This window comes from Rhyacophila brunnea, unplaced genomic scaffold (assembly GCF_057557595.1).
Source record: "Rhyacophila brunnea isolate RB1 unplaced genomic scaffold, BYU_Rbru_1.0 scaffold_17, whole genome shotgun sequence".
Lineage (NCBI taxonomy): Eukaryota > Metazoa > Arthropoda > Insecta > Trichoptera > Rhyacophilidae > Rhyacophila > Rhyacophila brunnea.
The window spans coordinates 19,477,066-19,503,383 of record NW_028232827.1 but is presented as its reverse complement, the minus strand read 5'-3'; the positions used below and the strand labels follow the sequence as shown (position 1 = coordinate 19,503,383).

Below are 26,318 nucleotides of genomic sequence, written 5' to 3'. Positions count from 1 at the left end.
TTGATCTGTCTATATTCATAATAAAGTAGAAGCGGCTGTCTCAGATTTCAAAATATTTGCATTTTGATCAACGTGTTGACTATTAACACATCCAAAAATAGGAATGTCGAATAACGCACTTGCACAACAATGCACTACGAGTAGGTAAAGTGGTTAGATAACAACGGTGGAGTGGTGAGGTGAGTCGAGAACAGTTACCTATTTCATAGATTTGAATGAAATATTAGATCAATTTTATCTTCATTCTGCATATTATAATATATTACTTAGGCGGCTCTCGTGGTGCAGTTGGTAAGGCGCTCGCCTTCCACCCGAGAGTTCCTGGGTTCGATTCCCGGTCATGACAAAAACATTTATGTGTTTTTCTCAAAGCCTGGGTGTTTGTGATTGTTCAAAATTACTAACAACCACCTTGTACGAAAAAGCAAGGACATTAATACATAATTCTAAAAAAAAAAAAATATATATATATTACTTACATCTATTACGCGGGCTATCGCTAAATTGATAATAAAGTCTAAAGCATAAAATGAAAAGGAACTGAGAATGAGGTTAATTACTTTAACCACAGTTTTTTTAATTACATAGTCATTTCACAATATTGTAGATTCATTTTTTTTTACAAACATTAATATTTAGATGACATCTAAAATAACAGTCGGTACATAAGTATCTAAAACAAGATTTTTTTATTTATAATAAATAAATTCGACTCTACCCACGTGAGAAAAATGTTTTTTCTCTCATTACCAATTCAACCATAGGTACAAAAAACGAACTAACCTTCTGGAATCACCGTTAAGTTGTAATAGTGTTGTAATAAAAAATGCTTGTATCTTTGCATCAGAGTATGTATGTGTTTTATGTATTTAGGTTGGTGCTTTGCGTGGTGTCCTAGGGTCATTGCAAGCACGTGCTACTGAACGCCATTGGGAGAGACATCAAACATCTGGTGATTTGGATGATACCAAAATAATTGAAGGTATGTACATGTACTAATTATAAATCGAATTTGGTTGCAAATCAGTTCTGTGATGAGGCATTACTATTAAGGCTCTCCACTAGCCCCAAAATGATCCATAACAAAATGTTCTGCATTTCAGTAAAACTTCCTATTGATGAATACAAAATGTCTCCTTTGAGAGCCATTTAATTGCATTACTGATGAAAACAAATATTTCAAAATATAACTGTTAAAGTCAAAATAGCACATTACCTAACTATTTTAAATTAATTGAATATGATAACTTAGAGGAGCATCCATAGAACATCAAATTACTTTCAATCTAAATAATGCCAATTTGCATGCATGAACGTAAATATTAGTGACATCACATTGTTGTTAGTAGGTGACATCACATCACGTCATAAATCAGTATTATGACCAATTTTTTAAATATTTATTCCCTTGTAATAATTAAAAATATTGAAATTGTCAAGAAGTGTGGAGTTAGGGTCCGAACTGCACAGTATAAATTGAATAATTATAAATGAATAGTTAACCCTTAGAATGCTACGCAACGAAATATCGTTGTTTTTGATAATGGCCAGAAATGCTAACAACGATCGTCGTTTTGCTTTTGATGCCTGAAATGTTAAGTTAATTTGGGAACATACTACTGCACCAGTGGTACGAAACATTGTTCAATCTATTTCGTTTTATTGTTGTGTAATATAACCTGATTCATATATGTTTTGTGACTGGGTAGGTTTAGAACTTATAACTATTGTATTTTTTTTCATGGCATCACCCTTTTTACAATAAAAACAATTCCAAATACAAATTTGTTTACAGTCAAATTCTTGGTGGAAGGACAATGTTTTATTTTATTTTATGCATTTGAAATAATAGGAAAGACTTTTACTCAACCCAGTGTTTAAAGTAGAGTGGATTTGTGCTATATAAAAACAGTTTCATTTATAAAAAAATAATGAAATAAAATCATTTGCAATACATATTTTAAATGTTCCAATAAACAAACACCATGAAGACCATTTTCACAAATCACGCATATTGTACGCGATCTTTTGACGAGGCCACCATGCAAAATTTTTCTTTTCAGCCGGGTAGTTTCCTAATTCCACTACTTTGTATTATCCCTCGTGTGGGACAACCGATTGTTTCCAATAACTGATAAAAATCAAAACTCTGTGCGCGGATCGTGCATTTCGCTCGCTCTCGCAATCGCCCGTATGATAGAGCGAGAAAGAGATATGTCAATTACTTGCCTCGTTATCTATTCAAAACGATAAATTAATTACGAAACGTGTTTTCATAATATTCCGATTTCGTAGAATCAATTAGAGTGGTAAGGTGTCTAAAAATAATACAATACTTAAATTTATCGACAATTATTGGTAGCAATCCTCGCCCGGATTTTGCACAACATCGTAGCAGCCAAAGGGTTAATAATATAAACTATAAATAATTTATGTACTACTTTTCAGTGTTTTTATAATAGAATTGAATATCCCAATAAATATTTATTGAGTAATTCACATATAATAATATTATCAATGGCTAACTTCATTTCTGTTATGAGATGGCTTGATATAGCTGATGCGGAATTGGCGGGAAATGAAAAGGGATTTACATAATGATCTCTTAATATTATTATTATTACCAATCCTATTAGCATAATATTTTAATGCCAGACAAAGCAGTAACTTTAGGGTCGATGGTATGTTATCGTAATCTTACGGAAATCCATCTCATTCATGGGAAATACTGTGTTTTTTATGACATCTTTAGTGAATAATCGAAATACGGGAGTATAGCATCTAAACCAGGGATGGCGAACCTTTTTACGTACATGTGCCAAAATTTCCCAAATATTGTTTTTTGACTGTCTGACATGCCAAGCAATTTGTCAAGTAGTTCGAGCAGGAAACAAATGACAAAATAGTTATAAGAATTATACTAGAAAAGTTCAAAAACTATAAGCAATTGAGTTTTATTACTATAATACCTACTTAGTTTGGTTCTTTACGCACAAATTGACGTCAAAATGTCTCGGATCAGATGAGGCATCCTCTCGTTACAGCGATCTCAAGCATTGTAAAATGATTGTAAATCGATCAAAATCAGAGGTTCGCGACACGGCTTACCCTGCCACCTGATGAGGTCAGTGGTATAATATTATTATATGTGACGCATAAAACCTAAGGACCCATCTATGCAATTTAAATTTGCTTATTCTTCAAGAGTATCAGCTGCCTGCTATTTTTTATACAATGTAATCTGTCATTTATGCATGAATTTCGTCATTTCCGTTTGCGCATCGATTGATAAATATTATAGGTAAAAATATTATCAGAAATTAAGAAAACACGCATTTTTAATATTATATAATATATATTTAGGTGTTTGTAAAACTTTTTGCAAAAAAAATATCTTTTAAATTATGTACCTATCTATTTTTTTTCTCTTCAACACAAAACATTCGCGTGCCATAGGTTCGCCATCCCTGATCTAGACTATGGATCAAAATCCATGATGTACATTGTACATGTTTTATAAACGGCACGATTACTATTTTTAAAGTTCGCAAATGCTCGGCAAAATCTACAAAATTAATGAGGCTCTCAATTATAATTATATTAGGTACCTACATTTATATTATAGTAATGAATGACGATTCTAACCAAAAAAAAACTTGATGAAAAAAATGAATTCATTTTTGCCCACTGTTCACATAATATATTATTATGCTCCTGTCACTAGGGTCAAAGTGACATTATCTCACACATGCAGGTGTGACGTATACATTTTTTATAGCTTTCTTATTAGGCCGTTCATCCACCGAATACCTTCAATGCGGCTTGAGATTGCATGCATCATGCTCTTAATTGTGGATGGCTAATGATATGAATTTTTATTGGTAGGTTTGACTGGAGAAGAAGCCATTTATAGGCGAAGATTAGAACGCACACCTCCGCCGGGAAGTCAATTGGAAAAACCAAAATTGTTACGGTTTCTTGTTGATGTGTCTGGCAGTATGTATCGGTAAGTAATGATCTTGAAAGCCATTACCATCTCTTAACATTTAACACCTCCAAAGACAAAATTATGTATGCAATGTGCAACTGCTAAAGTAACGCTAACAACTTGATGAATGCTGTTATACAGTTCTATCCAAAAGGCATTGATCGGCCAGAGGGGTGTGGTGTGTGCGGTTTGGCTACAATAGCATGCCATGTTGGCTTGAGCAGTAAGTAAAGGGTATTGATTTCTGTTTACTGTATATTGACACTTGATTTTCTTAACAGATTTAATTCCTTTGATGGACGGCTGGACCGCTCATTGGAGGCTGTAGTGTTGGTAATGGAGGCACTGCGAGGGTTTGAATCTCGGCTGAAGTATGACATCTGGGGACATTCAGGGGAGACATACGACCTGGAACTGGTATCACTCGACAGACCACCAGAGAATGAGAAGGAACGGTTGCAGGTAAATTATCGACCTAATTATTTTTACTATATGGACCCTCCTACCGAGCTGGCGTCAAAGGGAATTTTAGTAAATAGGCATTTCCAATATTATAACACTAATATTCTAGTAGGTATGTAATATTGAAAGTTATGTTTGGTGGAAAAACTGCTTTGATCGAATGAAGATGTAATTTTTATGACAATATATTATTTGCATAAGACTCGCAGAAGACATAAGATTGTTGAGAAAATTATTATCTGATTTAAATATATATTACAATATTAAATTGTCTCATTGATAAAATGAATTTTTTATGCCGAAAGAACGCTGGTTTATGTGGAACGATTATCATAAAATGATTCTCTTTTCAGGTTATCCGCACAATGCATGCTCACTCTCAGTTCTGCTGGTCAGGTGACAACACAGTCAAAGCTGTGGACTATGCATGTCGTGACCTCTCAGAAAGAGTTAGGGCAGGGTCGCATTGGGACGAAGGGCTCTTAGTAGCGCTTTCCGATGCAAACTTGTCGAGATATGGCGTGCCCGCATCAGATCTAGCGTCGGCTCTTACGTCACACCCTGCTGTGCTAGCGAATGTTGTATTTATTGGAAGTCTTGGAGACCAAGCTGACACGTAAGTACATAATATTATTTATGCATTTATTACCTAATATATTATATTAAATAGCAGTGGCGAAGGCTCCATACTAAGCGATTATTTAAAGCTTACCTTCTATTTTCAAGTATTTAATTTATATAAATAAATATCTATATTGTAGGACATTGTAGGTTATAATAAAAATATTGATTGCCATCTATCGTCGTTATTTATAAGTAGAGCTTTTAATTTAGTCATGTTTCGAATCAAAAATAAATGAAGGAACGTCCAACGTGAGTGCTATTTTTAGAATTATTTCAACGATAATCCAAGCCGAATTTTCTATCGAAATTCAGTTGCCAACTTCATGCATGTCTGGGTTTTTGTTCGAGACTCAGAAGCGTTAACAGACAAGCTTATTCGAAATGTTGATTTGTTTATTGTCTTTGCTTATCTTTAAAAGCAAATAATAAATAATAAGGATGATTAAAAAAAATAATAACTATTGTGTTCGATCACATATAATTTATAAATTGTTATTAAAAATAAATATTGTATTAATTCGAGATTATTATTTAGGTTACTTCAGTCATAGACAAACATAACATGCTATTCACAGTTTATGTCATTTTGACATGTCAAAGCGGTGGTAAAGGTTTATTTTATAATACAAAATTCATTGTGTTACTGTGAATGTGGATAAATTATCTCATATTGTACCGAAATCATTCGCCAGTGCTTTAAATATATAAGTATTTATTAAATTGTGTAGTGTCCCGGTAGAAAATGTGCGAACGATTGCATTTAAAAATTATCAAAGCTTGACCTTCCAAGGGTTCATTTAGATTTGAATACAGCAAAAAAACTTATATTAGACATTTTCACAACAATTTATAAATGATAAATATTTGTTTTTAACTGGCAGTTATACATTAAACAAACTTTTTTGTTGGCGATGCGTATTGTTTGGTTAAGAAAGTATGCGTGGAATTCTACTGCCATAAGTGATTTAAATAATTTGACAAATTCAGCGGTGAAACCTATGACCAGTGTGTCGTTGTCATTAGTGTGCACCTATTCATCAGTAGTAATATCGTAAGTATTATCTTCTTATTTCCCGTAAGTTACCTGACAAGTGTGCTCTTTTTCTCTGATCTCCACAGCTTACCTCTTTCCAAAAGTCACCCTTCGCCACTGTTAAATAGTAACTTAAAGGTGTACATCATAGTATTCATTGATTCGATGCAGACTTGATTGTTTGGGCCCCGCATAGACTATTATAGGGCCCCCGTAACAGTTGAAGTACAGCATTATGGTGGAGAGTGTAAACAAAATATTGAGATGCTTAGTTTACGCTACGGCTACAATTTTTTTATGTTCTATATGAGAACTCTGCCATTTTGCTAGTGTTGTTCTGTGTCTCTGATAACTACCTATGTATGTTGAGTAGTGTTTTTTGTGAATATCTTTTTTTTTCAAGAAAGCTTTGCTATTCAAAGCTGACTTATGTGTGAGTTTTTTTCTTGTTTGGCTGACTTATGTGATTATAACCAATTATTAGAACATAAAAAAAATCATATTAATAATGAAAACATTTGATTTTTATCAAGGAATACCAGATTTATTGAATATAATTAATTATTACAAAGAGGAACCTAATCTATTATAAAGAATGAGAGAAAAAAGAACCAGGAGACATAAAAAACAAAATTTTACTTCAAAAATCCACCAAGATACAAATGAAACACCAAAAAATACATACATCATTGAAAATTAAATATAATTAATATTTCTTATAGTTTTCATGTTTCCACTAAATCTGGATGAATATCAGGTATGTTCCTGGAGGGCAGTTGGTGATAAAAGTTATGAGATATAGTTGGAATTAGCGGAAATAGAGATATAAGGGCTTTTTTTTTCTCTTGGCTAATAGGTAAAGGAGCGTTGGTTATCTGAGAAAAAGTTAGATCAGTTGTTTCCATCCTTTCTGGAACACCTCGCCGTCTTAAACACAGTGTTTTGAAAGATTCTTCTTCTTCTAGGCTTGGTTTGAAATAAACAATTCCGATTTTTTTATATAGGTATCTCAGCCAACGAGCATCGTGCCACTTAAATGGGTTGCCAGATTCGTCTTTCTTTCTCAGCACAAGTGGGCCTTTCAACAAACTGGGAAATTCTAGAAATTCAGATTGTATCATTTCAACGACTTCAAATCTATTTCCGCACGATCTGACTAGCTGAAACCAATCGTACGGGTGGTTAATTTGACTAATAATTTTCTTTTTCTTTTGTTCAATCATGGTCCGAATCAACTTCCGAAGTCTGTGAAATTCCTCCCTGTAGAGAATAGATACATAATTCTCAGTTTCCGCTTTGTACATATCGAACATTTTTTTATGGTTAAATGTGATGGCTAGAGTATAGTGGCTTTCATAAGATGGAAATTTATTTATGTGTTCAGAAACTTTCATCAAATTTTTATCGCTCCATTTATTTGAAAGGATATGCTGACCTAGATTGTCAGTGGTTTGTGAGCCACCTACAGTTGCTTATTTTTTTGTGGCGACAAGATTAACAAAATTGTCTGTTTCACCAAACGTTTTTGGAAAACAACCCTTGCATACTTTAATTTTACTACCTTCAATATCCAAAGAATAATTATATGATTTTAACCTAAATTTTTCCTCACTGGGATCTTGAAATCTAGGTCGGTGAATGGCCGTATTTTGAATGGAAATTAATGACGATATGTAAGCACTCCTTTTTTCATGCTGTGTAAAATTCAAATATTCTTCAAAAAGCTTGATGCGATGACTTTCTATGATTCGATCTTGGCACAACATTCTGCGTTTAGATAAAAGGAGTTGAATACGTTTCCTAATTAACTTCCCAGCCTATGAATGGTATTCTTGGCCACTGTTCCTTTTGCGTTTTCTTTCTTCACGTATACTTCTTGTGTCTTTTTTTGATGATTGCGGAGACTTTTGTGAAACTATTACTTCAATTTCATTATGTTCCAACCTGGTGCTATAGTGTCAGTTATAATATGGCATGGAGGAATATATTATGACGGGTCAATGACAGAGTCATCAGAGCTAGAGCCTTGTACTGTTCTTTCATTTTGGGCATACAAATAATTAAGTTCATGTGTTGAAGCCAAACATTGAAAATTCTGGCTCGATGTATTCGGATTAATGTCATTTCTGCAGTTATTGATATGGTTAGTATCACTAGAGATAAAAGGTCGATCTTGATCCCAAAACTCATACGCGGAGTCAAATGGCAACGTTTTTGCTTGTGCTGAAATTTCACAATCACACTAATATGTTGTTAACGTTAACAAATGAAACTTAAATTCAAATTGTATATTGTGTGAAATTAAAAGCACACTCCCAATAAAATTATGTTTATGAAAAAATAACATAAAGTTAGGAAAGTGTGGTAAACTTACCTTGCAACTTTATCAATGATGTTTTATTGGATAATGATAATGCAAGTATTTTTTTTTTTTGATCTCTCTGACATTATTTTGTATTTAAGTATAACGTATTAATCAATTTAAATAGTTTTCACGCCTTTTATGAGTTCAGAACATCAATACTACACTCAACTAAATGAACTGTCTAACGGCGACTAACACCATAAGTCATCCGTTGTTGCCAATTAAAATTTTAAATTTTGTGCATAATCACATAAGTCAGACTTGTGTTTTTACACCCCGCTTTTCAGAGGGAAATAACTATGTGGTTTTGTTTATTTGTATTATAACGCCATACTAACAGCATTTGACTTATGTGTTTATACACAAGTGTGCAGAATCACTTTGATTTATAGAATCAGTAAAAACCGAAAAATTGAATTTTTTGACTTATGTGGTTTTACACCCCGGCCATAGAATTGTTCTCCCAAGATGCAAAACTAAATTACTTCTGTTATCGATATATTCCACTTATGTGAGAGAGTTTCGGTGGATGTCTTCTTAAACTATAATTTGTAATGTTCGCTCATGTAAATAAATTAATTTGACGATTTGTTATACGTATGTACCTAGATATCCTGAAAGATCGACTATAAATTTAAATATTACTTTTACTATTAGAAGTCACTAATAATATTGGCAACGATGGCCGAGCTGCTAATGCGTCGGCTTATAATGTCATGGTTCCTATGCTCGAATCCTGAGTCTGGCGAATATACATAATATCGTTTTTCACTGTGGGTGGTGGAGCCAGAGTATGGATAACATCCATTTCTCATAAAAACAAAAATCTGTTATTAATACAAACCTCCACCCTGTGGAGGCCCATATTAAGTGCTTATTCTGCAAACCGGCTAACTCCATTTGGACAATTGTTCAGGAAGGAGAAAAAACATAATAATTTAACCACACAGCGAGCAGAACTTAACAATTCCAAAACTACACATTTTTTTTTTACAAATAAGCTGCACTATGAATTAATACACTATTTTAGCTTCCCTTTTATATATAAAGAAAATTTATATAAAGAGCAGAGTTGTTCCATTTACGATATTGGAATTTTGGCACCGGCAGTTGGCTGTTTTGTGTGAAGAACGATTAACGCAGATTAAGCAGTCAATATGATCTCCTTAGGATCGGACATGGTCAAAAAAAAATAATTGTGTTTTGTTTATAGGTTGTTGACACAATTGCCGGTGGGTCGCGCCTTCATGTGTATGGATGTTTCCACATTGCCACAAATTCTGCAGCAAATCTTTGCATCTTCCATCTCAACCAGGCCAACTGAAGGATGAATGTGAATGACAAAGATAGCATAATGTAGGAAATAGTTGCGTATCTAAGGCCACATACGGATCGAGTAAACATGGTTGGTCAGCACAGCACTAAGAAAATATTATATTCACACATACATGTGCCAATCAAACTGTTGACAGATTAAAAAATGTAAATTTTTTCAGGGTGTAAGTACATATTATTATGCTGACAAACAGTCCAAAGCAATGTTTCTCCACTGGTCAGCCATTAGAATGATAAGTACCTATGTAAAGAAACCTTTTAGAAGATGTTCAGAAGTTAGTCAACCATATTTCAATATAAATTTGATACTTATCCAACCAATTTTATTAGAGTTCCCGGCTTTAGATATGTCTTTATGACTGTTAAAAATGGTCGATACTTTACTTTTGTAAGGTCTGTCACCTTTAGTTAACAGTTTTCTATAATAGATAAGTAGGAAAATATTTTAGTTATAATATATAACTATGTACGACTTGAAACAAGTTAATATATTTATTATAATAGTTATGACTATAATATTAATTAATTAATTAATATGTACCAATTTATGTATATTTATTGAAGAAATCTGAATGACAATGAATAATAGTTCTCCTGTGATTGTTTTGTAAATGAATTATATTTTTCCAAATAAAATTATTTTAGTACATACAGGGTTTTTTATACTATCATAATATCACATTAAAATATATGGCTAATTTAACGGCCTTCTCTATTATTACATAACAGATTAAAATTTACAAATTAATGGACAGATTGTATTGATCCAATCGATGGTGCAATCACCATTCACTAACCTTGACTTAATCTAAAATATATGACTTCTCAGAGTTCATATAAAACTATGCTTATTATTGTCTTTACTTATTTTTTGAGCCAACGGTTAATTATATATTTTAGAATATACTTGTGAGTAAAAGCGTTCGAAGCTATATACAATATACTTAACACGTAGCGAGATATCACCTTTTACCCAATATAAAATAAACTTAATTCTTTATTACTAGATTTGATATCTACTCTGCGATAAAACAATAAATTACTTTTAACAATGACAAATAATGGTCATAGATTATAATAAATAAATTAAGACTCTTCTAAGGTACAAACAATTTGAAAGGTCAGGAAAATACATGAATACATAGAGATATGTAGCAGAGATATAACCAGAAATTCAATACAATACTCTTAAAAATACATCAGTCAAAATTAGTATTGTTCTAATTACAATAGCCAAATTATCATAAGTCACAAGACATTCTCAATAACAGAATATAAAGAGTTTTACATACAAAAAAATGTTATTAGTAATATATGAATGCAAAAGTTTTTTGTGTACGTAAATGAATGTACATATAATGCACACAGACAAAACGAAAAAAAATGTACTTGGAAGGAATACGTTTTTTAAATGAAAATGTCAATATGACACCACATCCACAGTTTGCATAAAGAAAAAATCTGTGGTTAAAACACTATTTCCTTTAGGTTTATATTGTTTAGATACGGTAATGATTCACAGGATTGTCGGTTAAAAAGCATTATAACAATTAATTCTGTAAATTATGAATATTTTCTTAAAACATTCTGTGTTTAAAATATTTGATTTAACTTTCACAAACCATGACATTTCGATGTTACAATGAAAATTTTGAGACTTACAATATTTCAGCAGATATGGAATAATAATCATAGGAGTTTAAAATTTCACAAAAAAGTTTGTTCATTTTACCGGATTGATCCATCAATACTGGAGACGGGTCTGTAGTCCAATCCAATGGAAATTGTTCCATTAAAACAAAACCTTGTTGAAAAACCATTACATATAATGATTTAAGAGTTCCGATGGTAGTGCTAATTATTACTCAACTTCGAATGCAATGCGGTAACTTTTTCACAGTAAATGAAGATTTTCGATTGCATATCTCGTTAATAATTAATTAACATTATTACCATCTTTAAATAATCATTTTCTACAAACAGTTTACTATATTGCATTCTAAATATAAGCAAAAACTAGCACTACAATCGAAATTCGCAGTTACTTGCAACAGCCTTATAGAAAGCCTTAGCTCAAGTTCGATTTAATAAGTTTTTTTTACAAATTTTAAATTTCTTTGCTAGACAGGGCATTCAACAGTTTATTGCCTAGATGAGAATTTTCTAATGGAATGATCGGATGTAATCTTTTACTCCACATACCGTAGTTCATAACATAATATAACAAGGGATACCATTCGCTCATCAAATGAAACGTCCTCATGTGTTTCAATTCAATCGGAACCTGTGGCATTTTATGATGATCGAATGTAACATTGACAAAGCTTTTGTTTTTGTGTATACCGCTTTTGACAAACTTCAGTAAAATTCTGTCAATGTCTCGGTGGATGTTGACAGCTTCTGTATCATTATGTGGCTCATTTTTAGTGGGATCATTTGCCGTGACGTATATGACGCAGTCCGCTTTGGAAAATGCTTCCAAGCACCAGATATACGGATCACCGTGTTGCGTCAGTTTGATATCTTTTTCCCACATCAAATTCCAATTCAATTCTGACTGCAGGTACTGCCCAACCAAATTGATGAGTTCCACATCCCGTTTGTTACCTGTGGGATGTATTAACAATACTTCAGGGTGGAGTTTCTTCCTTTTACCTGGAATAAAAATATTATGTAAGTATCAACAATTAATCGTATAGAATCATGATACCTCCCATCTTGTGTGGCTCCATATATCAGTGGCGTAGGGTGGAGATTCAATATAAATAGGGAACACTAAGCCTTTTCAGTCATACTTATTTGTTTTCATTGAACAAATGAATTGCAGATGGTATGAGTTAGTTATTAAAATTCAACTAAACCCTGCCTAGATCAAACTATCATAGTAGAGATAGACTGTGGAGATGCGGCAAAAATACTGCACACTTTGTCCAGTCATACTTATTTGTTGTCATTGAACCAAGAATAAAAACTGCAGATGGTTTTTAAAATTCGATTAAATCCTGCCTAAGCCAAACCATATATTTTCCGACCATGTCCGATCCTAATAAGATCATATGGGCCTTCACAGAGTGTAGGTTTGTATTAACAGATTTTTTTTACAAGAAATGGATGTCAGCCACTTGCTCAACCTATTAGGTCGATATTCTGACTCATATACAAATTGAAAAACAAGATGTGTACTTGTCAGACCCAGAATTCGAACCTGGGACCTACAACGTTATAGGCCGAGTTTAGTGATGTACAGGAATATGGTCATATTACTCCTTAAATTTAGTAGTTCAATCTCTTCAGTGTCAAGAATAAAAAAAGAGTCATCATCAATATTTATTTATATTTACCTGTGCATGTCCACCACATAACGATGAAAATCCAAATAATCGAAAAAATTAAAGCATTCGTCAAGACAGAATATGAAATATTTTCATGAATGAGATCTGAAATGAAAATGTACAAATAATTAGTGACAGTTTGCAATCTCTGATCAAGGTTAGGTTAGTAACCTTTGGTACAGACAGAATAGAAGACATTACTGCCCGTATGAATTTTAAAACAAGTAAATGCGTGAAATATATGCACATAATTTATATATTGTCGATATTCTACTACGTAGTGTGACTATTTTGTGGTTTTCACAGAAGTTACGAGCATTATTTAAGTAATTGGAAGATTTTGTATGTGGTCAGATATTGCTAGAAAGAGTATTATATTTTAAAGACTCAATTATCAAGTCCAACGATTGGTAAAATGCTTAAAATAATCAATTCCTTCTAGAAGTCAAGCTCAATGATATAAAATATATTTATGTTATTAAAATATTTACCAAAATATAGTATGGGACCTTCGACCGAATCACATATTTCTTTAAAACATGTCTGATTCAATGCTGTGATGTCAAAGGAATACATCCCGGTAGTCTCTATCTGATGAACGTGGACCACTTCCTGTCCCGATTCTCCGTTGACAATATGTTCGGTGCATTTGACGAATTGCAAACAGACTTTCACTTCATAAATCTGTTCACCCAAATAATTATTAGGGGGTACGATATGAATATATACGTACTCAGGATCAGTTATGTTTAAGTACACGAATGGGATCCATGGTTTTGCAGCTTGAAATACTGGGAAAAAAATATTTTTGAATTAACTAACATTAATGAAAACAATTATTTTAAATGTTGCTAGAGATAATTGACAACCAGATATGTTATCTATTGGGTGTTAATAAGAAGCATGATGAACTTATAGTACAGTTTTTTTCAACCTGCGTAACTAACCATAATAACATCAAACCTTCCAACAACCCACACCTATCATAACAATCGGCAGATATAATGCAATTAGCTGGGCGCAATTAAGAGATCCTTTTTTGGCAACTCATCTACACATGTATCAGCAAACTGACCACTGTGACGTTTCGATCGTCATCGGCAGTTTCTTCGTTCCCATGTAACCAAGTCGACCGGTGTGAGCCGCACTTCATCAATAGGGAGACATATATCTAATTATTATGTATTACGTCGATGCATGGAGTGCCATGGGAGTTGGCAAAGGATAAAGTGTGCCACTTAACCCTGACAATTCCTATGTTGAACTTGATTACACAGCAGCATTATATTCTAAGCGGGCCGTATCCAATTGCCGTAATACTTACTAGTAGCTGGTGGGAATAATTATGAATTACGATACGTGAAGCAGTTCCCTTTATGTAAATAATATTCAAGTCTATAATATTAATCCGTCTGTGAAACATCTACGTAATAATATAAAGCTCAAGTACCCACACACATTCTTGCTCGATGGTTTTACACTCATTCGAAGATGTCTGTGTACCATCGCGCTCGATTCTTTTTTGTTCGATATCGAGCAAATGGATCGATGCGAAAAAGATTCAAGGGCCGTAATTCTTGCTCGATGCTCGACAGAAATTCGCTTGAGCATAACTCAACGTGTGCGCTTTGACTGGGCTTCTTGTGTCGAGCTGCTCGAGTGTGTGGGCGCAACGACGAGCATGTTTCCAAGTCAACATGTTCGATCGAGCGAAACCGTCGAGCAAGAACGTGCACAGGTACTAGGCTTATTATATTATCATGTTAATAATCACAGTAGAACCTCGATTATCCGGACTAATTGAGAATGACAATATTCCGGATAATCAAAAAAAATAATAAACCATCTATTTTATCGTTTTAATAATATTTTTTTTAAATCCACCATTTTTAACAAATTTTATATATTTAATTGCACCTTTTTCTTATAATCATACAAACTGATAATCAAAAAGAAATCAGGATTATCGAGGTCCGAATAACTGTATCCTCATTTCTTTTGCTCTATGTAATGAAAAAAGCTAAAAATACTTATTATTATAAACAATACTGTGTGTTGTGCATCTAATAGATCGTAGTATTTTTGATTAAACTCTTATTTTTTTCTTGCTAAAAATAAATATCAATAAAAAACGGAAGAATTTCTGCAACTTGTATTTAAGTGTATTTTTTTTAAATTTGGCACCTCTGTAATCATGAAATAATTATAAAAAAATATAATAAATTAATCATGTCAATGTATAATATTGCCTATTATTAATTCTGATACCACTAATTATTCTTAAAATTCTTAAATTAGGTTGTAAAAAAAAGTTATAGTAGTGTAATGTGCAAGTAGTACAAAATTATAATGGTTGTGTGCTGTAATAAAATATGTACATAGGTATTTAAATAAGACATCATAATTCAACAACAATTACCTTTCTCTTAGATATGACAATATAAACAGAGTATAATATGTAGATTTTTTGATAATTTCAGTACAAATAATTGTAAAATAACAACAATGTAAAATAAAATAACAAAATCTTGTTCTGTATAACCAAGCAATAAATCGTTCAGATATTGTTTATTCTAATATTCTTAATATACATGTGAAACTTGAAAAAGTAATCAGTAATTGAATAGCAATAATGACATAACACTGAAACCATTTGCTAAGCAATTTGCACAAGTATTTTACAATAAAATGCCAGTATTCAAAACCAGCGACTATAGGAGTAATATTATTACTCAATATCATTTAATGTCTAATCATTATCTAACATAATATTAAGTTTTATGTACCAAATTGAATACTTACAAAGGGATTGTGCAGCGGGAACAACGAAGGCATATTTCCCGTGTGCCATAGCGGTGCTGCTTTCCGCCTCATAGTCGAGAAAGAAGGTTTCGTTTTGATACCTCAGAAACTGGTCTGACCAATGACAGTCGTAATTAAGACTGGAGAGATTTGCAGACGGACTCCGTTGATAGACGAAGATCTCGCGGCAATGGTTTTTGTAGTCATCGTAGTAAGATTGAAAACGAAACCTCAAACCTAAAAAATATTGCCATTGAAGTACTTGATAAAAAATAATTATATAATTTGATTTTATACAACTGGTCTTCGATACAGGCTATCAAAAAAAATTTACAAACAGAAATATATTGTCGACGGTTGACAATATACTTAAATGTAAGTACATCAGATTAAAATCTCTGTATTTATTTTGTCTATGTATTTTACTTTCATTGTTTTTCTGAAGACAAATTTTGGAAACTTAATAAACCTAAGTACCTACTGAGATTAAATGAAAAAAAAGTATAGAAGTCTAATATTTTTATGAAATGATACTGACCGATACTGACGATAATTAAAAATATGAAGGTCTTTCTCATGGCAGAATCCCACAACCGGTTTAATTAACAAATATTTCTCACTTGTGGATACTTGACGAGTTATGGGAACAGGTGCACTTGTACAAGTTGGTCATTTTGTCTTTATCCACTAGTTGTTAGTACTTACAAGTTCACACGAGTTAGAGGACAGCGAATAATATCACGCCTTATTGCACTTGTACGTATGCACCATTAGTATATTTCTCCAGTATACCATTCGTGGGATTCTGCCTTTACACAAGTAACAATATTATTAAATTTATTAGTCATAAACATTTTTGTATATTACACATGTTCATAATACATATAGAAACCTACACTATACTTGATAATGGAATATAAATAAAAGTTGAATACTGGTCTGAGGATCCTGAATAAAATTTTTTTTTCACACAACTATTTACTATCCACATAGCAATATTTTAACCTTTTGTGAAAAGCCTACCGACTACTGTTAAGGTGTCGTTTTTTGATGACATACAAGTCTCCTATTACCGCAGCTCACAGTACTCTCCATGGTAGAAGGTTTGAAGGTAAAGATAGAGTACTCAACCATCAAAATCAAAGACAAACAACCCCGTAATTCACATTTTTAAATGTAGAAATCACAATGAACACACCAGTGGTTGTTGCCAGATTTTATCTATTGCCATCTTCTAATTGAGATCTAAAACAACATAAATCTACTGTAACCCAGAAACAAACTAGAGCCTTTGCACCAATTTCACAATTGCACAAATTCTTGCACCCAGAACAATTCTAATCATCTTAATAATCAATCTACAAAAACCTCTTAATCATGTCAATGCAACAGAATAATTTCCAAAAATACCAGGAAATATTGTTATTTTGGATAGAATTAAATTTATTGTTTGTATTCATTTTTTGAATTTAAAACAAAAGATAAAGACAGTTTTTATTGTCTTCTTAAGCGCTGCCTAGACGCTCATGCTTTACGACAAGCTTACCTGTGCAAACCGGTTTGTATCGGGAAGCCTGTGTATATGGACGGGAAAACGGAAGCACGCGCATACCCAAAAGCACTATAAAAGTCTATACCGCGCAGGCAAGTCGCTGCCATCTAGCCGGCGCATTAAAATAAAGTTTATCTTTTATTTACGAGATTTATAAGACATGCAATAAGTTTCGTTTTGGTTTATTACTGCACTTAATTGATTGAGAAAACCAGGAATGTAAATGCAGCAGTTCTCTTTAGTCAAATAAAACTTAATATAGAAAGGCAACAGAAACTTTCAAAACTGAACCCAAATTCGAACCCTCACGCTGCCGCACCCCAAAGCGCCCTGAATTAAATCGAGAGAATTATGGCAACCTTAAGTTGTGTGGATGATAGATATACTTACATAAAAAAGGGAGAAATATTGTTATAGGTACTTAATACTTACGTTCCCATTGGATGTTTGAAAAAGTTATGTTGAACAATGTATAGTTATAGGAGTACTCGTTGTTGTATGTCCAAAAGAATGGCTTTAGTAATACATCGCCCAGATATGTGTATCTTTTACTTTTGTGTTGGAAATGAAAACTGAATGCGGCGCATGTGCTACTGTTTGTGACGAAATACTTCACATTGCACAAGTTTGTATTGTCACTGTCCTCTCCAAATAACTGCGAAAATAATGAACACATGAGTTGGTATTTAGAATACAACGTAGTTAATTCCGGTAAAGTACTCCATACCTATCGTTTTTGTGATCGAGATTTTTTTGAGACCAAAAACCAAACTAAAACCTTTTCTAAACACCAACTACAATGAAGATATGGAGTACTATAAAATTACCTCACATTTTACTGTTAAAAATAGTTAAATAAGAATAGAGTAATTGTGTTGCAGAGGTGGACACGAGCTTTTATATTATTTTTTTTACGAAAACAGTTAATTCCATGTAGACAATTATAATAATCACCTTTTTCTGTCGGCGCATCGGCTTTTCGATCCAATAATCATTAATTGAAAATTTTCATACATTTTGATACACCATTATCACAAACTAAGATTATATGAGGTAATATTAGGTTGGGGAAGGTTAGATTAGGTTATGTTACGTTAGGTTAGGTTTATTTTGGTCTAAAAAGAAAGTTGTAAAATCTCATGTCCACCTCTGCGGCACATTTACCAAGAATAGATATCATGTTATTTTTATTTACCTGTGTAGTGCAATCTATATTCTGGGGGGGTCTTTTGGCGCATAGTTCATGAAGACACTGAACACACGAGATTAAACAAAGTATTATACAAATGGAAGAGTTCTTAGGTTTCATGTTAGAATAAAAATGCGACAAATAGTTGTAATAAATAGGTGACAGTCAATCACTCAATCACAACGGTGAACAACTAATAAACGTCATCCAGTGATGCTGCTACTGCAACATTGAAGTGAGCTCTGCACATCTTTGTATGTGTCCATTGATTTATGTTAATTATATTCACAAATCTTTAAGTGATGCCTTTATTATGCCAAGCTGTAACAAAAACTTTAACAATACAAAATACAATACAGTAGGCATGTGACTTCCGTGACTATAAACAAAACATAACGTGCATAGACATAACAAGTCAGTGTTGCCATATTTTGAAAGTGGAATTATAGTACAGTGCCTTCAAAATTATAGTATTTAGGCAAAAAATATAGTACGCGTTGAGTGACCAATAATTTTCTGCATTTTCAAAAAATTAAACGTAGGGTTATTTACGTCTTGTTTTTTTAGACAAAATATCCATGAAGGGTAATTAACGTCTCGTTTTTTTAGACAAATTCAAATGTTAAGTCAGTGGTTTCTAAACGTTATGTTACTACGCCTCCCTTTAAAGAAAAACTAAAACTAGGCTCCCCCCTTATTTCATTAAATAATACAGACACCTTTTTAAATAGTCAACAATGTACCTACTTACGAATACAAAACTGGAAAAAAACAAGGTTTTACTACTTATATTAGATCAATTTTTGACGAATGTGCTTGTTTATTAGAACAATCAATTTCAATAGTAGTCAATCCAAATTCAACTTCGTTCATTGACAAATGGGTTCTATCATCCCACATCCTGAAGCGGACATCCTGGGGCAAGATTTTTCCACCACATATTGAAAATATTTAATAGTTCCGAAGCAAAGCAGCGCCTTTTTTTGCTATTAATAAAATAATGTGAAAAGTGCATTAGCAAACTAACCAAGAACTCAGTAAATAGATTTTTGTTTGCTTCAGAATAATTTAAAAGTGGAGACATGGCGAACTTTTTTTTGTCATTTTGATTTCCTATGCTCCAATTTTTTATGATTGCTTTCACTTTGACGTTTTAAATCAATGAATGTATTAGTGGTCCTTGGATTGATTTATTCGCTCATTTTTTTTTAAATTTCAACCAAATACACGTGAAACACACCAACCAAGTAAGGGATTATAAAATTAGTCTCCATATTTGCAGAAAGGTTTGTAAACAACCTTTTATAGGACTGTTTTTTTGTGTAGTTTGTAGCTAGCGGCCATTTTATAAACTATGCATTTGAAAACTGGAAACCTGTGACTACATTAATTATGTTAAACTTTTCGCGCCTCCCTATGCAACACTCCCGCCATCCAGTATGGAAATCGCTGTGTAAAGTATTAACATTATATGTTAATTACCTTTTTTTAGACATGGGGATTTTTTTTTGCTTCTCACGGATTGTTTTTCTTCTATTGGCAACTTTTTTTACCGATTTCTCAAAATTATAGTATTGTGGGCGTACTATACCTGTTTTATATCGTACATAGTACGCAGACGAAAATTATAGTACAAATACTATAATTATAGTACGGTTGGCAGCACTGAAGCTACGTCAAAAGTATGTCTATGGATACGCCGCAGCCAGTGATGTGAAACATTTTTAGGTTGTTTAAGTCCTGCCATAGATCAGGGATAGGCATATATGACGTCAGCGAGAGTCGAGAGCCACATTCTGTATTTTCATATATAAAGAGCCACACCATAGTCACGTTCTCATGTAGTATTAAATACACAAATTTAAATTTAATTACATTTCTACACAAATCTTAATTGCTATAATATGAAGTATAAAAAATACATATGTAAATATATCATCATCATCAGGGGCGCGACAACCCGGTGTGGGTCCTGGCCTCCTCCAACAGCTCCCTCCACCTGTCCTTATCCAGTGTGGCCACTTTCCAATTTGGTACTCCCAGAATACGGCAGTCACTGGCAACTCCATCTAACCAGCGAATCTTTGGCCTCCCTCTTCTTCTACGTCCTATTGGATTGCTGGACATCACTCTCTTTGCCGGTTCATTGTCATTCATACGGTACACATGACCTAGCTATCGCAGTCTCCCAATCTTAATTGATTGAACTGCGCTGCAATCTTCGTACAGTCCGTAGAGCTCAGCATTATATCTTCTCCTCCAATTGGTGCCATCCCTGATCGGTCCATATATACGGCGGAGAATTTTTCTTTCAAAGATGTTCAGGGCTCGTTCATTTCGCAGAGTTAATGTCCAGGTTTCCGATGCGTAGGTGAGCACTGGCTTTACAAGTGTTTTGTAAAGAATGCTTTTAGTTCGACGAGATAGTAAGCGGGACTTAAAATAATGTCTTAACAGACCAAAGTAGCATTTATTCGCAGACATGATTCTCTTGTTGATTTCTTCTGTAATATCATTATGTCGAGTTACAAGAGATCCAAGGTACGAGGGTGGGTCAATAATTCCTTAGAAAAAAGCATTAAAACCGGTTTTATTTTTGTATTTTTTTTTTATTTCTCAACATAATTTCCTTGGAGCTCAATACACTTGGTTAGACGTTTCTCAATTTTTTTTAAACCGTCAGAAAAATAAGTTTTCGGAAGGTCCTCAAAATAAGCATTTGTCCGATCGATGATTTCTTCATTTGAAAAAAAACGTTGTCCACTTAGCCATTTTTTTAAGTTTGGGAAAAGGAAAAAGTCACTGAGGGCTAAATCTGGCGAATACGGTGGGTGGTCGACCAATTCGAACTTCAATTCTTCAATTTTAGCCATTGATCGTAAACATGTGTGAACACGGGCATTGTCCTGATGAAAGAGGATTTTTTTCCTGTTTAAATGAGGCCGTTTTTCTTCAATTTTGTTTTTTAGCTGGTCCAATAAAGATGCATAATAATCCCCTGTTATTGTTTTTCCTTTTTTCCAAATAGTCAACGAAAATAATTTCACGTGCATCCCAAAATACAGTAGCCATAACCTTACCAGCTGATTTTACGGTTTTCGCCTTCTTTGGACATGGTTTGCCTTCGCAATCCACTGCTTTGACTGTTCTTTTGTCTCGAGAGTATAGTGGTGTATCCATGTTTCATCTACAGTCACAAAGCGACGAAAAAATTCATCCGGATTGCGTTGCATGAGCGACAACAGGGCTTTAGAGGCCACCACCCTACTGCGTTTATTGTCGACTGTGAGCAAACGCGGCACCCATCTTGCAGAAATATTTTTCATGCCCAATTTGTCATGTAAAATAGAAATGACGCTACCTTTTGAGATCCCTGTAACCTCAATTATCTCACTCAACTTTAATCTTCGGTCACTTAACACCATATTGTGGATTTTATTGATCATTTCTGGTGTATTCACCTCTACAGGACGTCCTGAGCGTGGTTCATCCTTTGTTGATGTACGACCACGTTTAAATTCATTTAACCAGTTATAAATAGTTGCAAGTGAAGGAGCAGATATGCCGTGAACTAAATCCAACTCATTTTTTATTTCCTTTGCTGTTAACCCTTTTATATTAAAATGTTTAATAACAACTCTAAACTCAATTTTCTCCATTTTCCATTTTTCCATTTTCCACAAGCAAATTTTTTTTTTAAATGTACGAGAAACACACAACAACCCGACCAATCTGATTGAAACTTCGCAGCATACTGAATCGGTAGTGCCGCTGCATGAAAACAAACCGCTTGCAGTACTAGTCGCGCCACCTGTCGGCTTTTCTAAGGACTTATTGACCCACCCTCGTATATGAAACTGTCGACCGTATCAAACTTGTATGCACCAATATCTAACTTTGGTGCGACTTCTCGTGGTGTGACATAGACAGGCATGTATTTAGTTTTTGCCTCGTTTATTTGTAAACCCATTCTTTTGGCAGAGGCTTCTAGTGCTGTGAATGCCTATTTCAGCGCCAATTCTGATATGGCAATGATGTCGATATCATCGGCATACGCCAGCAGCTGCACAGGCTTAGTAAATATCGTGCCGCTGCCACGGGCATCAATCTTTGCATCCCGTATCGCCTTTTCTATCGCAATATTGAAAAGAAGGCATGCCAGAGCGTCACCTTGCCTTAGGCCATTCAGTGATACAAATGGCTCGGATATTTCCGCTTGAAGCTTTACCCGGCATTGTACTGGTGTCATTGTCATCTCTACAAGTTTAATTATTTTCGTCGGAATTTCAAATTCTCGCATTGCTTCGTATAGCCGGTATCGATTAATGCTATCATAATAAAATAATGTAAATATATATAATTATATTATAGGAATAAGAAAGCTCGTGAAAATATAAGTATAATGAGGCAGTGACGTCCCGTGGGGGTAGGCAGATTGAGCGTCGCTTGGGGGCGGCAGTTACTCGAAGGGTGGAAAATCTAGGAGGATCGTTTGGTATACATAGAAATACCTACCTAAACTAGTAATAACGAAAACAAAAAGTATTAATTACCATAAAATGTATAACAGGACTTTAATTTTTTGTCGGGTTCGCGATGTCTAGTATAGATACTTCTTTCGACGTCCTCGGTAACCAGAAATGACCTGTGCAGATTTGAGAATAATTACAGTCTGACTTATTAACCAATGCGTCGTAATTCCTCAAGACAGTAAATTAATGTATCGCAAAAATGACATGTAAGAAACCACTAAATTACTAACGTCAACAAATCCTCACTCTTAGCGAAAAATATATATAAATTTAATTTTGTATGTTTTAGTGGTAGATAGGTATATATTTTGTTAGTAATGTATCCATACAACATATTTCTTAGATATTGGAATCATGAAAGGATGTTAAAAAATACTGTGGTGGCTTTTGGCGCTGCCTAGGGGCGGCATTATGTCTAAGTATTAGGAATAGTGAAATTGTAATTTACCAATATGCGATTTAATAATATGTAAGATTAGACTAGGAATGTACCGTATAAGTCGGTGTACAAAAAACAGCTAGAAACGATTTTTAAATCGATCGTAATTCTGCGAGCTCGTAATTTTCTTGATATCTGTAAACTGAAACTGACTATCTGTAAATATCTGATCACCTATCTTTTGACACCTCAACGAGCTGATTCCGAGGAGGTTAATTTTTTTGGAATGTCCATCTGACAGGTGCAAAGGTGGGGAGGAAATTTTCAAAAAAAAATTAAATGAACATTTTCCGGATTTTTTTTTGGAATCAAGTACACCCACTTATATGAAGGAAAACAAAAAAAAACTACAGTCTTTGAAATTGTCTGATCGCCGAATATAGTGGACAAAACCGGTCAGCATTTTGTATACACATGGACTCTGTGGCGGCCATTTTGGGTAATCGACCAATCACAACTTTGCAATGGCCGCTGCAGGTTAAGAGACCTCCCCTTTATTTTAAATAAAACAGTTATAAATTGCCGTTCGAAGAGACACCACGTATGTTGTCTCTGAGAAAAAGAAAGATAAATAAAACGCAGCCATTTTGCACACTTGCCGCGAGTTCATTTTATTGTGGTGGTAGCGGCGTGTCACCATCCGTCCGAAGTGAAGTATCGTAAGTAGAACAATACACCCGCGCGGCAAAATCTCCGTGCGTTTCCTGCGTATAGTGTCGCTAAATACGTTACCATACTTCACGTTGAAAAAAATTTCAAGAAATTTGAGATACAATAATATTCAATGCTTGAAAATCGCACTTATAATACGAGTTTTGAAATTCTGTAAATGGCATCATATTATGTAATACATACTATGGATACAAAAAATGAAAAAAAAGTGAAAAACGTCATTTTGTTCGTTACAATATTATACGTAGGAGGTGTCGAAATGTAACAAACATTAGCAGACGTTGATAAGCAACAATATACTAAACAAAAAAATGAAGAAAAAAAATATACATCAATTTTTTTTTTGTACCTACTATCGATGGGTGATAAAACTACCACCTGAGCTACCCGACAACCCCCAGATATGTGAGTACCTAATGTGGTTGCTTATAATACTAAAAACAAAGATAAGCACTTTGACTAAAATATAATTATTCGAATTTGACTTTGAAGTCCTTGAGATAGGGTTTGCTCTTTTTTCTTCGCGTGAGGTTATATTCTACTAATTTATTTTCCTTTTTCTTGTCGTTGGTCATTCCTCCCTTTTTATTTACTGGTCATACCCACGCGTCCATTTTTTATGTAGGGAGTTTGGGATCCCTTTGTCTTCATTCTGTAGTTGACTTTCTTAGTGTTTACATGTTGCGTCTGACAGTTCATTCTAACTATCAAAAAAAAATATATCTTGGACGAACGTTAAGTGATAGTTAAGTGAACGTTAAGTGATCAGTGATTATAGCGCAACATCTGAATGACCATGAGGAGGATATTCTAAAAGCAATGGACACCAGACGGCGGAGCAGAACTGCTACAGGAGGAAAAGTTCAACGTACGAGCGTCGATTAAGATGCTGATGTTTGAGGTATCCTCGTTACGTACCTACCTTATTTCAGCAAGGGGACCGGCAAGGAGTGGCACAACGCCCAAAAACAATTCTTGGCGGCCCCTACGGTCGTAGAGTTAGGTCTAAATGACAAGTTGCGTCGGTGCGACCACTCGTCATCAGCTAACCATCTGACGGAGAGGACCATCGCGGCCCCCTCCAGCATGCGATGTTTTTCCCACCGGGAGAGCTTCTGGAAGGGTATGCAAGGGTTGGTGGATTGGGAAACCAATCCTCAAAACATCATAACAGCGATGGGCCTGTACCAAAAAATCTAAGAGGGTTTTGGGGGCAACGCATAATAAAATTTGCGAGAACATGACTCAGATCCTTACCGGAAGGATACCTTCACTCGGGAGACATTATCAAGGATTCCTCCGAGCTCAGAGTCCCGAAAAGCCCTCGAACTCACATTATGGCCCGGGTACTCCCAAGGGGCGACGTCCTGTGGGAAGGGAGTTCTCCATCGGAGGTACGGGCTCCACCAGGGATCCGTACTCTAAGCGGAGGTGACCGCATCTGGACGACCAACAACATTGGGGGCCGCCTAAGAGACTTTCGGGGAGTCTGGATGGCGTAGTGTACCCCCCCAACATTGGTAAAAATAATAGCCGTAACTCGCATATTTTTTGTGCGGACACCACCATTGGTAAGTCCTTCTTTACTTTTACGGAAAGAATTTCAAACGCAACAATCAGCAGAGGTCACTCTCGAGATTGAGGACTTAAAGATCTCAGAGGTTCTAGAAGAAGCGGGTCCAACCCCCAGTTTTCTCTCAACCCTGTTTCTGATCAAGACGGGACAAGACGGGACCCTATGCCCTGTTTTCAGCCGAAAGCGTTTGAATGCATTCCTACAGCCAAAACCATTCAAACTAATTCACCATTACGAGGTTCCAGCCATCTTACAAACAAAAGACAGGCTAGTAATAATAGATCTAACCCAGGCGTACCTCCGGGTACCCATGGCTTCTCAATATCGTCGATTCGTTCGACTAGCCTACCAAGGGGAGCTCCTACAATTCACGTGTATCCCGTTCGTGCTGTCAGCCGCTCCGATTATGTTTGCATC

General features: G+C 34.5%; 2 protein-coding genes across 2 annotated transcripts in view; one reads left to right on the top strand and one right to left on the bottom strand.

The window, feature by feature from the left end:
• c12.2 (von Willebrand factor A domain-containing protein c12.2) overlaps positions 1-10,383 on the top strand; it is an 80,972-nt gene extending 70,589 nt beyond the window's left edge. The window contains exons 16-20 of the mRNA XM_085944816.1: positions 874-982; positions 3,886-4,006; positions 4,270-4,450; positions 4,804-5,066; positions 9,686-10,383. Of these exons, the coding sequence (XP_085800942.1) occupies positions 874-982; positions 3,886-4,006; positions 4,270-4,450; positions 4,804-5,066; positions 9,686-9,803 (792 nt within the window). The 3' untranslated portion in view covers positions 9,804-10,383. The remainder of the gene's footprint in view (positions 1-873; positions 983-3,885; positions 4,007-4,269; positions 4,451-4,803; positions 5,067-9,685) is intronic.
• Positions 10,384-10,407: 24 nt separating this feature from the next.
• On the bottom strand, positions 10,408-19,065 carry LOC147073800 (uncharacterized). The gene is made up of 6 exons (XM_085944822.1): positions 18,689-19,065; positions 17,926-18,148; positions 15,942-16,178; positions 13,631-13,930; positions 13,149-13,244; positions 10,408-12,462 (listed from the first exon to the last, which is right to left on the bottom strand). The coding sequence occupies exons 1-6, from the start codon at positions 18,800-18,802 to the stop codon at positions 11,915-11,917; spliced, it is 1,518 nt and encodes a 505-aa protein (XP_085800948.1). The 5' UTR covers positions 18,803-19,065; the 3' UTR covers positions 10,408-11,914.
• Between the last annotated feature and the right edge of the window lie 7,253 nt (positions 19,066-26,318).